This window comes from Aythya ferina (genome assembly GCF_964211825.1).
Source record: "Aythya ferina genome assembly, chromosome: Z".
Classification (NCBI taxonomy): domain Eukaryota; kingdom Metazoa; phylum Chordata; class Aves; order Anseriformes; family Anatidae; genus Aythya; species Aythya ferina.
This window is the reverse complement of record NC_140299.1, coordinates 10,479,044-10,494,586: the sequence shown is the minus strand read 5'-3', so window position 1 is coordinate 10,494,586 and position 15,543 is coordinate 10,479,044. Positions and strand designations below refer to the sequence as shown.

Sequence of the window (15,543 nt, the reverse complement as noted above, 5' to 3'; positions counted from 1 at the left end):
TCCTCCTGGTCCTCGTCCCGCTGCTGGGAACACAGGCACAGGAAGGTACTGGTCCCAAGACCCAAGGAGCACCCCGGGAAACAGGTAAGAAGTGTGCGCTCGTCTCTGTGCAGGAGAAGGTTTTTCTGCTCTTTCACCTGCAAGTCTGGTGTGCATCTTCACCACCGGCAGCACACGGCAGCTGTACCACAGGGGCTGGAGGTGCTGGAGGGCAGCAAGGCTCAGTGTGCTGGGAAAGCCTCTGTGAGCTCTGGGCTGTCACGCTGCATGGAGGGGGCAGTGTCCCTGGGAGCAGGAGGTGTCTCACCTGCTTTTGTCTCTGCCAGGAACGTGCCGAAAGCCCTCGTGGGACCCAAGGCTCCGTCTGGCACCAGAGCAGGAGGAGTACAACAGGAACGAAGAAGTGATGCTGAGCTGTCCCGAGGGTTTGCATCCATCTTTCACCCACATCATATGTTCAAGTGAAGTGCAGTCCTTCAGCACTGGGAAGCCTGTGTACAGAGAAGTTTGGAAGGGAAAGGGCACAGGAGGTGCCTGGACCCGCATTCGCTCCATGGTGCAGTGTGTGGGTAAGAGAGGTGCCAGGAGCTCTCCTGGGGCCGCCGCATACTGGGGGATATAGGGGGAGATGCCAAAGGCAGTGGGAGGCAGCCCCTGCGCCTGCCCAGGGCTCGCCCAGGGTCCCCAGGGGTGCCTGGGTGGGGAGGGGGCTGGTGGCATCTTCTGTACCCAAGGGTTCCCACAGGAGGGGCTGCGGCACTGGGATTTGGGTTTGTTTTTTTTCAGGGGGGGGGGGATTTTTTCTGACATATGGAATTTTCCTAGTTATTTTCCAAAGATTCCCCCAAAAGGGGAACTTCATTCCTACTGATGTGGTTTGCTTTTTGCTTCTGCAGCTCTATAAATATATTTTGAGCCTCTACACTGAAAGACTCCGAAGACTCCATTAGAGAAAACAAAACACCTCAAGGCTCCTACCACCAGACAGGCTCTCAGGCCTGGGATCACTGCCATGGCACCCACACTGCGGGTCTCCGTGGCTGTCACCAGCGTGTCACCCAGCATCTGCGCTCAGCCTGTGCTCCAGCACCCATTCAGCACCTCGGCTTTCCTGCCCAAGCGTGCGCCACCAGCTCACAAAGACCGTCAATGCCCTTCTGGCGGCCTTTTTCCACAATTCTTTCTAAGTTTTCAGATATTAATCGAGGGAGAGTTGTGCTGACGTAGTCTCTGCGTGGCTCTACTGAGCGTGGAAGCTCCATCTTCCCGCAGAAGTCCTGGAGAGCCAGGCTGCTCACACGTCCTTCTGGGACCGCTGCTGCCCATCCCGAGGGGGCAACTCAGGCGTCGTGTCGCGTGGCTGCTCCCACCAAAGAGCCCCCAAAACGGCCTCTCCGGCCAGCACTCAGAGAGCTGCGGGGCTGTGAAAGGGGTGTGAAGCTGTCCCAGTGCTCCGAGGAACGAAAGCAGTGCTGACAGCGGCAGAGGTTCCCTCTCCAATGAGGAAGCCTCTCGCACCGCATGCAGCCGCTCTGCCTGCCTGCTTCCTTTCGCTGCTTGCACATCTCGCAGTCGGGCGGGCGCGCTGAGCAGCAGCCGGCGGGACGAGCCCTCGGTCCTGCCAGGGGGGAGAAGGCAGCATGGCCCTGCGCTGGAGCCTTCTCCTGGCCCTCACGCCTCTGCTGACAGCAGAAAAGATGGAAAAGGATGAGACCAGTTACAAAGAAAATCACCGACAGACGGGTAAGAGGTGGGCGCTCTTCTCCCCGCAAGAGGAAAGTGTTGCTGCTCCCTTGCTGCGTGTCTGCCGTGTCCCTTCGCCGCCGGCAGCACGCAGCAGCTCTGTCAGAGGCTGGAGGCGATGTCCGTGCCAGGGACATGAGGGCATCGGTCGGGGTGTGGTAGGGTGAGCCCCCCAGCACCAGGCAGCCCCCAGCTCCCCCTGTACAGCAGCAGGGGCTGCAGCCCAGGACGGGGTGAGAGGGTGGAGAGCAAAGCCCACAGGGGTACCTTGCAGCAAGGCTTGCTTTCTAAGAGCAGGTCGAGGTTGTTTTGCTATTTCCAGCATCCGTCAGCAGAACTGGGAAGTGGGACTGACATTTTAATCGCAGCAGAGCCGGTTAATTGCGTGCCTGGAGGGCCAGCTGCTAACTGAGCTTCCAGGAGATGGTGAACCCATCCAGGGCAGCACGGCCCGGGGCCTGAGCCCAGCTCTGGGGACCATCGCCCTGCCTTGTTCTGCGTCCATCTGACCTGGAGGCTGTCTCTAAACTCACCTTGCTGCAGCTGGGTGGCAACAAATGTTCAGTTTGCACGTGCTCACGTTGTAGGGACCTGCTGTATGTACATGTATGTCCCTGGGCTGGCACAGGCTGGAGGAGCCCGCAAGTCGAGGATCCTGGCTGTCACCGGGGCCCCAAAATGGGACTGTTTTTTTTTCAGGTGCTGATTTGAGCTCAGGCCAGGTGGGGGACAGCAGGGTCTGCGCTGCATGGCATAGGCCAGGGGAGCTGTGCCCCTGCGGGGACAGGGAGTGTGAGCACAGCACGCCATCACTGGAAAACCAAGGGCAAAGCCCGCAGCAGAAGACATCCGCCTGCCCCTTTCCCAAATCCTCCACCCAAGCTGTCCTGCAGGGCCGGTGCGTGCAGCCATGGCTCTCCAGCTTGTTTGCACGGTGCACAAGGGCAGACGAAGGCCAGGACCCAGCTGTGGGATGCAGCAGGCACACGGTGGCTGGCAAGCCCTGTGTGTGCTCTGCATGTCTCGGTCACCCGACCGTCCTAGGAGAAATCCGGGGTTGCCTGCAGCCGAGACGGTATTGCTGAGTTTGCACCTTGGTGTTTGTGAAAAAGAGGAATCGAAACACGAATGCTTCTTGGCCACTCCCAGAGGCATGGGCAGCCCTGCAGGCACGTGCGGGGTACAATCAGGGAGAGGGGCACAGACCAGGGGACAGTGGATGAGCCGCGGCACACTGCTATGCCTGTCTGAATGCCTCTCTCAGAGCTTTCCTCAACGCCTGTACCAAAGCCCCGTGCCCTTACAGTCCTGTTGTGTCCAGCAGGGAGGCCGAGAAGCTTGCAGGGGATGTTTTCCCGCAGGGCTGGCTCTGTTTGGCCGTGATTCACTAGCAGACAGCCAGAAGCTATAGCAGCAATGTCCAGCGCTAGGTAAAACGAGGCTCTGTTCAAACAAACAGTTTGTGTTAGTGGAATTGAACTGCCAGAGGGGGCTCAGGGATAATCCTGGGGCAGCGAAAGCCCAAGGGAGGCCGTGGAGGAGCCCCGTGGGGCCGCACACCCCGGCTGTGAGCTGCATGCTGCCCCGTGCTGCCACTTCCCGCTCCACAGCACAGCTTCCCGAAACACGAACCTCACCTCCTGCTGCTCAAAGCCTGCCAGCTGCCCTCCTGCACCGTGTTGGCCTCGCTGAAGCTTCACCTGGACCCTTCATTGTGTCTGGGGCCTGTGGGCGGCCCTGCTGTGCTCTGAGTGCCTCCCTGCTCGGCCATGCTGTGAATCCCTACAGGGCTGGAAGCCCAGTGCTCCTTTCCCTGCTCTCTCGGAGCCCTCCCGGAGCTCCAGCCTGGAGGAAGGGGCCAGCCCCACGTGCTGTGCAGCGTTACCCCTGCCTCTGCCGGGATGTGCCCTGCAACGAGCCACAAATCCCTGGAGAGGTCCATCAGCGGCCGCAGCAGCAGAATGCGCTGCCCACCTTTGGCTCTTCCCATCCCACTGACACGCTCTCCTTCTTCTCTGTGCAGTTTGCCCGAAGCCTGAGTGGGACTCAAGCCTCCGCTTTGTCCCAGAGAAGACATTTTACGATAACGGGGAGGAGCTGACACTGAGCTGCTTTACTGAGGATGATCCTCCTCTCGCTGTGATCAGATGTGTTGTATGGTTTGGCTGGGGACATACCTGGGAGGTGAAGGACAAGCAGGGAAGGTGGCATAGCACTGAAATGTACCAGGCCTGCACAGGTAACTCGGGGGCAGCAGCTCTCCCCTGCCGCGGGCTCCTCTCCATCAGCAGGGCCCCTGGCGTCTCACCGTGCCCGTGGGATGCCTCGGGCTCGGCTCTGGGATGGCCGCGGCCGGGAGCAGCCCCCGAGCTGGGCCAGGACAGGAGCCCCCAGCGGGGCCCGGCCTTGCCTCTGCCCTGCCTCTGCGGCCCGTCTGCCTGAGCTGTGGCCAGATCCTGCCCTCAGCCCTGCTGCTCTGAGCACCTCACAGCCCCGCGGGGCTCCTGTCCCACACCCAGGGGCTGTGCCAATAGCCGACTCTGCAGGCAGTCATGTTCCAGTCTCGGCCCCCTCCTGCCTGAGCACCCAGTCCCCAAGGAGGACTGTCACGCTTTCTCCCCTGCAGGAAAGTGCCAGAAACCCCAGTGGGACAAAAGGGTCGTGCTCGTCCGAAAGAAAGGCAACTACACACCGAACTACACACCGAATGAGGAACTGAGGCTGTCTTGCCCTGGAGTTGTCAAGCCCTCCTTCACCTACGCCAAATGCGTGAGGGAATTTCAAGGAGTGACTTCAGGAAAACCTGTCTATGGGGTCAGCTGGTGGGGGAGGAGAGGCACAGGCGCCTGGACCCGCATTGAGGAGCCCGTAGCGTGCGTGGGTACGCGGGGCAGCTCTCCCCGTCCCCTCTCTGCCCCCACACTCCCGAGCCAGCCATGGCTCTGCCTGGCCCTGCCCCTGCTTGGCGCTGCGGTGCCCTGCCGGCTGCTGAGGAGCTCCCCCCTCAGAGCACCCTCCTTCCCCACTGGTCCCTGTGACGCTGCTGTCCTGGGCTCAGCACCCCTCGGGTTTCCTCATGGCCTTGGTTCCCAAGCCTCCTGGCCCTGCTCTCACACAAATTTGCCTTTGACAGTAAAATGCTCGAGGCCGCAGTGGGACGCTGACATTCGTCTGGCACCAGAGCGGGACGTCTATGAGGAGGGCGAAGAAGTGAGGCTGAGCTGCCCGGAGGGTTTCCAGCCCCCCTTCCAGCAGGCTAAATGCACATGGAGACCTCAGGCTGTGGCTACAGGGGAGCACAAGGGCACCTGGACAAAGAAAAACAAGTTGGGGAAATGGGTCCCCATTCAGAGCCCCACAACGTGCATCAGTAAGTGGGGTGACAGGAGGTGCCTCGCCTGGATCCCCATGGCCCTGCGGCTCCTCTGGTGCCAGGGCACGGCGAGGTGAAGGGCAGCCTGAGCTGGGCTTGGGGTCAGCTCCAGAGAGCGGCTGCAGGGGGTCTCCTGCTGCAGGTGGGATTGTCCTGGGAAGCTGCTGGCCGTGGGATGTGGTGGGGGGCAAAGAGCGAGCATGGAAATGGGGTGGAGAAGGGATTTTGTGGGCAAGTGACAAGGGGAGCCCCCTCCCTCCCAGCAAGGCGTGCTGGGGGGCACGTCATGGCACATGGACGGCTCTCCTTCCATCTCCCTTTGGTGGCTGGAGGGACTGCTGGTGGTTGCTGATAGCTGGCGGTATCCTGCCCCACCTCATCACCCACACCCCAACGAAACCCGCTTTTGCCTCGGACAGAAACATGCCAAAGGCCCTTGTGGGACTTAGCACTCCATCTGGCACCAGACCAGGAGGTGTACAAGGAGAACGAAGTAGTGGCGCTGAGCTGCCCTGAGGGTTTCAAGCCATCCTTCACCCACATCAAATGTGCAGGGGAAATGCAGACAGCAGAACATTCGGGATTTGCAGACAGAACTACCTGGATGGGGAGGAAGAGCACAGGTGTCTGGATTCACGTTGAGGAACCTGTAGTGTGCCTTGGTACGTGGGGTGGCAGGAATTACCTTCTCTGCAGCCCTGTCATCCAGTCCTACCCTCCATGCCTCTCTGCGTTTCCCACATCCCCACCATGTCCTGGGCCATGCTCCCCATGCCTGAGCGCATCCCTCGGTCTCCCTGGGTTTGATGCCTGCGACCAGTGCCCAAGCAAGTGGTGGCCAGCCTCACCCACCCCTGGGCAGCCCCAGCCCCACTGCCACTCACCTGCTTTTGTCTCTGCCAGAAACGTGCCAAAAGCCCTCGTGGGACCCAAGGCTCCGTCTGGCACCAGAGCAGGAGGAGTACAAGGAGAACGAAGAAGTGATGCTGAGCTGCCCCGAGGGTTTACATCCATTTTTCACCCACATCAAATGTTCAAGAGAAGTCCAGTGGATCGGCGATGGAAATCCTGTGTACAGAGAAGTTTGGAAGGGAAAGGGCACGGGAGGTGCCTGGACCCGCATTCGCTCCATGGTGCAGTGTGTGGGTAAGAGAGGTGCCAGGAGCTCTCCTGGGGCCCCTGAGTGCTGGGGGACATAGGGGGAGATGCCAAAGGCAGTGGGAGGCAGCCCCTGCGCCTGCCCTGTGTCCCCAGGGGTGCCTGGGTGGGGAGGGGGCTGGTGGCTGCAGAGTTGGAGACCTGCCGTGGGCAGTGTCACCTCCGGCTTCCTCTCCCTGCTGCTGGGTGGGAGCAGGGCTGTGACCGCAGCACCTTGCAAGGGTGCCAGGGGAAGGGAAGGCAAGGCAGTGACCCTCTTCAATGCTTCCTTCACAGAGGTCTTCGTGCCTGGGACCTTGAAGGCTTCCACCACCAGCATCAAACTGAACTGGACCTGCAGTCTGCCCGATGCCTGCCAGCGCATGCAGGCCACGTGCAGGCTGGCAGGGCCTTCCTCCCCTCCCTGCGAGGCTGAGGAGGTCACGGGACAGGAGATGCTGCATGGCCAGAATGGAACATTTACCTGTGACCACCTGCAGCCCTTCACTTTGTACAATGTCACCATCTCAGTGCCCCCCAGCACCATCCTGTTCACACGGTTCCTGCAGACAAAGGCAACAGGTAAGTGTCCCCTGCCTGTCAAGGTACTTTTGCTTTTCTCCCCAAAAACTCAGCCCCAGGTGGGCGTCGCTGTGCATGACCCCCTCTCGCTATGCTTCCAGTGCCCGAGAAGCCGGAGCGCCTGTGGCTGGATGCCAGCACGGGGACGCTGCGGTGGCAGGCGCTGCCCTCCTGCAAAGGGGAGATCCTCGGGTACCAGGTACCAGGGGAGCTGGGGCTGCCCGTGGGTGCAGGCAGCAGGGAGAGGGGTGTTTGTGGTGAGGGCAGGACCGTGCTGTCCTCCTTGGGGCAGTGTGGGAGCCGGGTGCTGGTCCCCAGCAGCTCCTGTCCTTCCTGCAGCTGAACGTCACGGCCAGGAGCGCACAGGACGGCAGCTTCCTGGAATTCCAGCAGGTGACAATGAACAGCTCTGTCACCCAGTACACGCCATCCTGCCAGATGCCTGGGAGCAAATACACAGTGACAGTCCAGGGCCTGACAGCTGCTGGTGCCGGAGATGCATCCTACCTGGAATTTCAACCCAGTGTCTTGGGTAAAGGTTTCTGTGCCACGGGCCTGCTTAGGCTGGTGTCTGTCTGTCCACCCTGTGCCATACAAGACAGTGTCCTGGCCCCAGAGCTGTGGCATTGCTTCAGCCCCTGCTCAGGTCTGTGTGAGCAGAGCTGGCCCCTCTCTTCCACTACAGAAGATGGTGCCCAGCCCTGCCTGAAGGGACCCTTGGGGCTCACAGCGGGAGAACAATAAGGTCAGAGGTTGGACTTTTAGGTCAGAGGTTGGACTCGATGACCTTGAGGTCTCTTCCAACCTAGAAAATCCTGTGATTCTGTGAAGGCTGTGGATCTTGGCTGTGGAGCCCAGTCGTGCTGTCCAGACTGGCTTGGAAGTTCTTCCAGACTGACACCCAATGCCAGGGTTTGGGTGAATGGCCCAGGCTGTGGCACCCACTGCTGGCTGTGTGCTTCTTTTCAGGGCAGCCTCCAGGCCCCTGGCCATGGACTGCAGTCACTGCGGTGGCTGTGCTGTCAGCGATGGTCATGCTGTCTGCTGGGATCCTGGGGTTTGTGATGTGCAGGTGAGTAGGCAGGGAACTCAGAGTCGCTGCTCTGCCTCAGGCCATGCTGGGCTAACGGGGTGGCTGGTGACAGAGGGGGCTTTCTGCACTGCTCTCACCCTTTTCTGGGTGCCATGGGGGCTGTAGCTGGTCCTACTGTGGCTTGGCTGGTGGGCTCCTGGCTGGGTCTCCAGGCCAGCAGAGCCTGGGCCGCATCAGCCTCTCCCCAGCCTCAGGACACCCCTTTGCCTTCCCAGGAGGAGGAAAGCCTTGCCCAGGAAAGCCGAGGAGGACCATTACACAGGTAGGGCCACGGCAGCAGGGCCAGGCTGGGAGGAGAGCAGGTCATTGCCAGGAGAGCCCTGCAGCCCCCTGTGCCGCTGCCTGCCCGGGTCTGCGCTGCTCCTCCTCCTGCAGCCCTGGGTCCCTCAGGCTGTTTCTGTCCCCTGCAGAGCTCCAGCCCTATGAAAACTTGGACCATTACTGTGTGATCAAGGAGAGGTTTCTGGCCGAAAAAGAAGCAGGTAGGAGATGGCCCCCACATGTGCCGGGAAGAGGGTCGAGAGCGACCCGAGGAAAGGGCCGTGGTGGTGCCAGGCAGTGCCCAGCGCTCCGGCCTGTCTCAGACCCTCACGGCTGTGACAGCGTGAGCTCTGCCAAGGGCTGGCATCAGCCTCTGCCCTGGGTGCTGTTGGTGTCCGCAGGTAGAGGTGGCCGGGCTGGAGAGTGACCATCCTTGTCCCTGCGCAGGACGCTGGGAGACCACTGCGGGTGTCAGAGAGCAGAGACCGCGGGGAGGACGACCCCAGCTTAGTGCTGGTGGCTGCCAGGACCCCGTCTCTTGCGTGACTGTGACCAGCACTGGGGGTCTCGTCCGGGCAACCAAAGCAAGAGGACTGCAGCCGTTTCTTTCAGGGCACGAAGACACTGCCCTCTCCAGCCCTCCTGGCCTTGCCTGGACAGGCAGCGGTGCGAGAGGCTTCCCAGTCTGACCGTGGGAAGAGGCACTGGGTGCTCCTGGGCCTTCTCCTACCCCATGGGGCCCGGCATTTTGGAGGCCTCCTCATGGCCCTTTCTCGACTTTTGGTGCTCCCCAGCTGTAAGCAGGACCTCTTACAGCCTGTGCTGGGTTATTGTTTCCCCTCCCGTTTCCTCTCTCGTCTGTCACCAGCACCCTCTGCTACAGGGCAGGAGCTGCCCACGGCCTGTGCCAGCGAAGGCGTGTTTTGGGTGTCCTCCAGTGCTCTGGGTGCATCTGCCCCTCATCCTAGGGAGTGTGTCCGGCCTCTGGGACCAAGCACATTGCTGGTGTGGCCTGCGTGCTCTGCTGGAGCTGCTCCCCGTGGATATCGGGCCGAGAGGGAAAGGGTGGGCTCAAGCCAGTGATGGCTGAGAACGGGGAGTGAGCGGGTTTGTGAGATGGGGAAACTGAGGGGCGGTTTGTGCTCCTTCCACCTCCTGGGTGCCCACATGCTTTACGCCACTCTGCCTGCTCTGTTGGGACAACCAATAAAGGCCTGTGGTTTGGAGAAGGCTGCCACTCTGTTACTGCTGCGACCTGGTCCCCTCCGTGCCCTTACGGGCTCACACACCCTGTGGGTGCTGAGCTACCTGGGCCAAGTGGAAGGCCAGGGATGTGCTGTGCTCCTCCACAGCCCCCGTGACTGATCGCCCAGCCCTGTTGCTGAGCTGGAGGGGAATAATAAGGCCCAGCTGGAGGGGCTCTGTGAGCGGGCTGTGTGCCTGCGTGGTGATGGAGGCCCAACTCACTTCCCCTTTGGCTCAAGTCATCTCCCGCAGGACGTGGGAAATGAGCCCAGAGCTGTCGTTCTGCAGCTCCTCTGAGACCCCTCAGCAGCACGCCTGAGGATCTTCAGAGCTCTGGCTGTGTGGTGAGGAGCTGCTTTCTGTCCTCCCTATTCCCCCGTGGACACCAGGGCCTGGAACATCCCAGACATCGAGGGTCAGCCCAGAGGCTCTCCTTGTTGAGCAGCACACTGCTGGAGGATGGGATGAGCACGTTCACACTGCACTGGGTGATGAACGGGCTGAAGAGCAGGGCTCAAAGCCTTGTGGTGAACGGGGCCGTTTGAAGAACCAGCAGAGCTGGCTGTCTTCCACAGACAACATCCCAGTGATCCCCAGGACATGACTGGGGGCCGCCGTCTGTTTCTGGAGGAAGAGAAAAGCAGTAGTGCTTAGGAGTGGGAGGGAAGATTGAGCAGCTCCGAGGGTTTCCTGAGGCATTCAGCTGGCACTGGAGGGCAGGGTGCTTGGTTCGATGGGGACAGACAATATTGCCTGCTGAGGGGGAGGAGGAGGAGGCAGCTGGGGACAGAGCTGAGGGGAAGGAGAACACGCGGTGTTTGTTGGCCGTGTCTTTCTGAAGGAGCTTTGTGTGAGGGTTTTGAGGGACTCCTTGCAGTTCCCCTCTCCTTCCTACCCCTGGCTCTCGCCAGCTCTTCTAACCGTGTCTTGGAAGACATCAAACAGCTGTGATTACTGAGGGGAAGTGCTGTGAGTGTGACATCTCCAGAAGCCACGTGTGCATGAAGAGGCTTTGGGAAGCGTGTGGCAGAAGCCTCAGGAACGTGAGTGGTGGTTGGTGAACGCGCTCTGGTAGCAAGGAGCTCTGTGGGGTGAAGCTCTGGGATCCTGGTGGCTGGGGCTCTGGGGAGTGCCAGTGCCAGGGTGTCCCTGGGGAAGGAAAGCAGCAAAAGGCAGCAGTGCTGACACCGATGGGAGGATCCCTCCTCAAAGAGGAAGGCTCTTTCACCACATACGACTTGCTCATGCGGCTGCTTCCTTCCTCTGGTTGCAATTCTTGCAATCACAGCTGCCAGTGCCTGGAGGCAGCAAGTGGGGCTGAGGTCTGAGTTGTGCCCGGGCTCTGGATGCTAGCATGGCCCTGCAGTTGCTGGCTCTGACCTTCCTCCTGGTCCTCGTCTCGCTGCTGGGAACACAGGCACAGGAAGGTACTGGTCCCAAGACCCAAGGAGCACCCCGGGAAACAGGTAAGAAATGCCCACTCCTCTGTGCAGGAGAAGGTTTTTCTGCTCTTTCACCTGCAAGTCTGGTGTGCATCTTCACCACCGGCAGCACACGGCAGCTGTACCGCAGGGGCTGGAGGTGCTGGAGGGCAGCAAGGCTCAGTGTGCTGGGAAAGCCTCTGTGAGCTCTGGGCTGTCACGCTGCATGGAGGGGGCAGTGTCCCTGGGAGCAGGAGGTGTCTCACCTGCTTTTGTCTCTGCCAGGAACGTGCCGAAAGCCCTCGTGGGACCCAAGGCTCCGTCTGGCACCAGAGCAGGAGGAGTACAACAGGAACGAAGAAGTGATGCTGAGCTGTCCCGAGGGTTTGCATCCATCTTTCACCCACATCATATGTTCAAGTGAAGTGCAGTCCTTCAGCACTGGGAAACCTGTGTACAGAGAAGTTTGGAAGGGAAAGGGCACAGGAGGTGCCTGGACCCGCATTCGCTCCATGGTGCAGTGTGTGGGTAAGAGAGGTGCCAGGAGCTCTCCTGGGGCCCCTGAGTGCTGTGGGATATAGGGGGAGATGCCAAAGGCAGTGGGAGGCAGCCCCTGCGCCTGCCCTGTGTCCCCAAGGTCCCCAGGGGTGCCTGGGTTGGGAGGGGGCTGGTGGCAGCCTCTGCCGAGGGTCCCGGCAGGAGGGGCTACGGCAGCCGGCCGGGGGCAACATCTGGAGCTGACCCTTCCTGCCCTCATCCCCTTCCTGGGGCCGTGCTGCAGAAGCTGCTCCACGTCGTGTCCCGCAGCTCCATCCCTCACCGTAGCGTGCCCGGGAACCTTTCTCCTGTGGCATGGGCACAGCCAGGAAGGGCTGGGTCTAGGAGCACAGTCTGTTTGAACACAGCGTTGCTGGGTGACACTGACACCACTGGGTTATGACTCAATGGTGAAGATTGCCTTGAGCAATGGTAGCCCACACACTCAACCGCATTTGTTCCTGTCTGAACTCCTCCAGCTCTGCAGCTGGAGACCTGCCGTGGGCAGTGTCACCTCCGGCTTCCTCTCCCTGCTGCTGGGTGGGAGCAGGGCTGTGACCGCAGCACCTTGCAAGGGTGCCAGGGGAAGGGAAGGCAAGGCAGTGACCCTCTTCAATGCTTCCTTCACAGAGGCCTTCCAGGTCGTGCCTGAGACCTTGGAGGCTTCCACCACCAGCATCAAACTGAACTGGACCTGCAGTCTGCCCGATGCCTGCCAGCGCATGCAGGCCACGTGCAGGCTGGCAGGGCCTTCCTCCCCTCCCTGCGAGGCTGAGGAGGTCACGGGACAGGAGATGCTGCATGGCCAGAATGGAACATTTACCTGTGACCATCTGCAGCCCTTCACTGACTACAGCGTCACCATCGCAGTGCCCCCCAGCACCATCATATTCACATGGGTGATCAGGACAAAAGAAACAGGTGGGTGTCCACAGGGGAGTACAAGAGAGGAGGGACATTCCTGGGCTGTTTCACATGTGGGGGAGGCAGATAAATGCCTTCTTCACCCAGCAGCTGATCATGAGCACCCTGTCCCCACTGGCACCAGGAGCTGCGGGCACCCAGTTGCAGGCTCTGCTCCAGGTGGGTGTCCCCATGTGTGACCCCCTCTCGCTGTGCTTCCAGTGCCCGAGAAGCCGGAGCGGCTGTGGCTGGATGCCAGCACGGGGACGCTGCGGTGGCAGGCGCTGCCCTCCTGCAAAGGGGAGATCCTCGGGTACCAGGTACCAGGGGAGCAGGGGCTACCTGTGGGCCCTGCGCCTCACCAGGTTCTTTGGGCTGGGTGCTGGGCACAGGCGGGCGGGCAGACCATGGGAAACCCTTGAGGACCTTGAGATCCACCCCCCTGGCTGATTTTCTAGCTGCTGTGATACGTTTGAGCATTTCTACCTCCATCTCATGTTTCTCCTGCTGCTGTGCTGCCTGCAGGGGCTGTGGGTGGCAGGGGGTTTCCTCCCCAGCTCTGCACAGCCTGTGGTTTGGCAGATGCTGGGGCTCTGTGTGCAGCACCTTGTGACGTGTTTTGTGGCGCAGTCTCACGGTCTTTCCTGTGCCTCAGGGGCCTTAGTTCTGGTTTGTGGCACAGGAAAGGCTGTGGTGTGCAGTGCTGGGTGCAGGAGTAAGGGGGCCAGTGCAGCACCCAACCTGTAGGAGTCTCCCCGTGGGGATTAGATGTGATGCAGCCTCACGGAGGATGCCTTGGAAATCCAACCAGCCTGGAGAGCAGAAGAGTGCTCTGAGCAGCTCCATCTGCAGCTGCTGCTGCTGCAGGGGTGTCTGTGGTGCAGCAGATTGCTCTTGCTTCGAGTGCTGGCCCCAGATTCCCCCCTGTCCTCCTCCGCTCTGCGCTGAGGTCCACGCGTGGGGCCAAGGCTCCCGTGGCGTCTCTCCGGGAGCTTCCCAGCTGCAGGCGTGGGGAGCAGCGCAGCGCTGCTGGGCTGTGGCCGGCTGTGCGCTGGGCACGTTCCCCTCCAGCTCCGTGTCCTGTCCCCAGCTGAACGTCACCGCCTGGGGCCCGCAGGACGGCGGCTTCCTCCAGGTCGAGCGGCTGAGGCTGAGCAGCTCCGACACGGAGCACCCGCTGCCTGCGCACGGCCCTGGCACCAGATACACGGTGGCCGTGCGGGGCCTGACGGCTGCCGGGGCCGGGGCAGCGCTGCTGGGGGACTTTCAGAGCAACGGCTCGGGTAAGGGTGTGCGTGCGCTGCCCCCAGCCCTGCCCTGCCTCGCCGAGCCTCCTGCTGACGCTCGTCCCCGGGTCTTCCTGCACAGACACCGCAGCCCCTCCTGATGCCAGCTCCCGCCTCGTGCGCGACATCTCCCCCTCCCAGGGCACGGCCGTGCTTCGCCTCCGCCCCATCCCCTGGGTCCCCGGGGCGGCCAGGTGAGTGCAGCCCCTGCTGCTCTGCTCTGCACAGCCCCGAGCAGCGCTGACACCTGCAGCTGCCTCCTTCCAGCTCCTCGTCCCCGGCCCCGTCTCACAGCCCTGCCTTGCAGCGAGCACCAGCTCCTCGTGGCTGCGACGCACAACAGCACGGTGCTGGAAGGCGCCTGCTCGGGGGAGCCGCAGCCCTTCAACGCCAGCCGCCCGCCCGACGCCTACGTGGCCGCCGTGCTCAACCTCAGCGCCCCCACGGACTTCGTGCTGGGCGACGGGACCCGCGGGCACGGCTTCCACAACGCTCCCCTGCGCCCGGGCTGGGACTACACCGCCCTGCTGCGCCTCGAGCGGCGCTCCCAGCAGGTACCCGTGGCGGGAGGCTGCAGCTCCCTGGGTGCCGCGGCTCCTGGGGACGTGGTGGCCCTGGGTGGCAGCCCTCTGCTCTGAACTCTGCCCCCGCTTCTCCCAACAGGAGGAGACGTTCGCCTGCGTGTGCTACAGCTTCTCTGTGGGTAAGTGGGCTCCTCTGCGGAGAGGCTGGCTCGCCCCGCACCCTGTGCCCGAGGCTCTCTGCCACGTCCTCCCTTTTCCCAGCCTGGCACCTTGCTGTGGTCAGGGGCTGGCGAGTGCAGGAGCTCCTTGTGGGGCACAGGACACCTCTCTTTTCCCATAAGTGGGGATGATTCTCCATCCCACACAGTACATGAGCCCACAGACACCTCTATATAATTGCACAGATTCATTGCCATGGCTGGGGCCATTTGAGATGCGTGGCACCCAGTGCTGGCTGTGTGTTAGTTGCAGGGCAGCCCCCTGGCTCATGGACCGGGATCGTCATCGGGGTGGTTGTGCTGATATTGCTGCTGCTCCTGTGTGCAGGCATCGTGTGGTTCGTGCTGTCCAGGTGAGTTTGGGGACTTTGGTTTGGTAGGATCCTGGGTGACACCAGCCTGTCACTCAGGACTGCCCTTTGTCCTTGCAGGAGAAGGAAGGATGTTCCCATCAAAGCTAAGGAGAACAATTAAAAAGGTAGAAAAATGCCATTCCCTGGGCTGTCATCACATCGTCACAAAGCAGAGCTCTCCTGGGTGGGGCTGACCCTCAGGAGGAACATCTGCTCACCCCGTTCTCTGACACCTACCCCCATTTTCCCCAGCCCCACGGTGGCCAGGCTGGAGAGCTGTCCTCACAGCCCCTGCCTGTCCCAGAGGACTGGGCAATGGTCACGGAGACGGGATGGTCGTCCCTGGATCAGTGCTGTCAGCTGCTAGGCACCCGGCTCTCCTGTGACCATCACCAGCACCGGGGGTCCCACCCAGTTCAGCAGAGCAGGAGGAAAGCAAGAAGCCACAGAGGGTCGCCAGCTTCTTTTTCTCTGACCCCCTCCACTCCCCAGCTTTTGCTTGCTGTTGAAAGGCCCGGCACTATTTCATGAGGCTTTCTGCAGTTCCCTTTTCTAGACTTTGATTTTGCTTTCCTGAAAGCAGGAACTGGACACATCCTTTGACTCAGAGTGAAGCTCGGGCTGAGGGACAGCCTGTGCTCCTGCCACGTCCTGGGCTCCCCACCCCTCTCCGCCTCCGTGTGCTGAAATCCAGCCAAACCCAGGGCTCTGCTTGAGCGTGGTGTGACTGCACTGCCCTCACTGCTCTGCCTGCTCTGTCCAGACAGCCAATAAATGCGGTTTGGAGGGGACTGCCTGCCCCACTACAGCTCCTGCCTTGTCGTCTCCTTGCCCTTACAGAGTCATACTCCCTGTAGGGTGCTGAAT

At 61.3% G+C, this 15,543-nt stretch overlaps 2 protein-coding genes across 9 annotated transcripts; both read left to right on the top strand.

Annotated features, from left to right (window-relative positions):
- The first annotated feature begins 443 nt into the window (after window positions 1–443).
- Window positions 444–9,418, top strand: LOC311426626 (uncharacterized protein). Of its 7 annotated transcripts, none has more exons than XR_014686889.1 (14): window positions 444–569; window positions 897–1,743; window positions 3,767–3,982; window positions 4,370–4,624; window positions 4,877–5,113; window positions 5,536–5,778; window positions 6,020–6,262; window positions 6,551–6,835; window positions 6,937–7,034; window positions 7,175–7,367; window positions 7,810–7,907; window positions 8,144–8,190; window positions 8,339–8,410; window positions 8,591–9,418. XR_014686889.1 is itself a non-coding variant. In XM_084503113.1 (14 exons), exons 2-14 carry the CDS (start codon window positions 1,641–1,643, stop codon window positions 8,614–8,616), a joined length of 2,076 nt encoding a protein of 691 aa, XP_084359239.1. In that variant the 5' UTR covers window positions 444–569; window positions 897–1,640; the 3' UTR covers window positions 8,617–9,418. The 7 variants fall into 7 exon arrangements, 4 of the variants coding, with proteins under 4 accessions (XP_084359239.1, XP_084359238.1, XP_084359240.1 ...); XM_084503113.1 differs by having other exon boundaries at window positions 7,175–7,322; window positions 7,805–7,907; XM_084503112.1 differs by having other exon boundaries at window positions 7,805–7,907.
- A 1,295-nt stretch (window positions 9,419–10,713) lies between these two features.
- On the top strand, window positions 10,714–15,484 carry LOC311427427 (uncharacterized protein). 2 transcript variants are annotated; one of them, XM_084504802.1, is made up of 11 exons: window positions 10,714–10,900; window positions 11,141–11,379; window positions 12,025–12,313; window positions 12,518–12,615; window positions 13,386–13,578; window positions 13,664–13,775; window positions 13,889–14,135; window positions 14,245–14,284; window positions 14,571–14,676; window positions 14,755–14,801; window positions 14,929–15,484. In XM_084504802.1, the coding sequence occupies exons 1-10, from the start codon at window positions 10,789–10,791 to the stop codon at window positions 14,795–14,797; spliced, it is 1,479 nt and encodes a 492-aa protein (XP_084360928.1). In that variant the 5' UTR covers window positions 10,714–10,788; the 3' UTR covers window positions 14,798–14,801; window positions 14,929–15,484. The 2 variants fall into 2 exon arrangements, with proteins under 2 accessions (XP_084360928.1, XP_084360927.1); XM_084504801.1 differs by having other exon boundaries at window positions 11,141–11,383; window positions 12,023–12,313.
- Window positions 15,485–15,543: the final 59 nt, after the last annotated feature.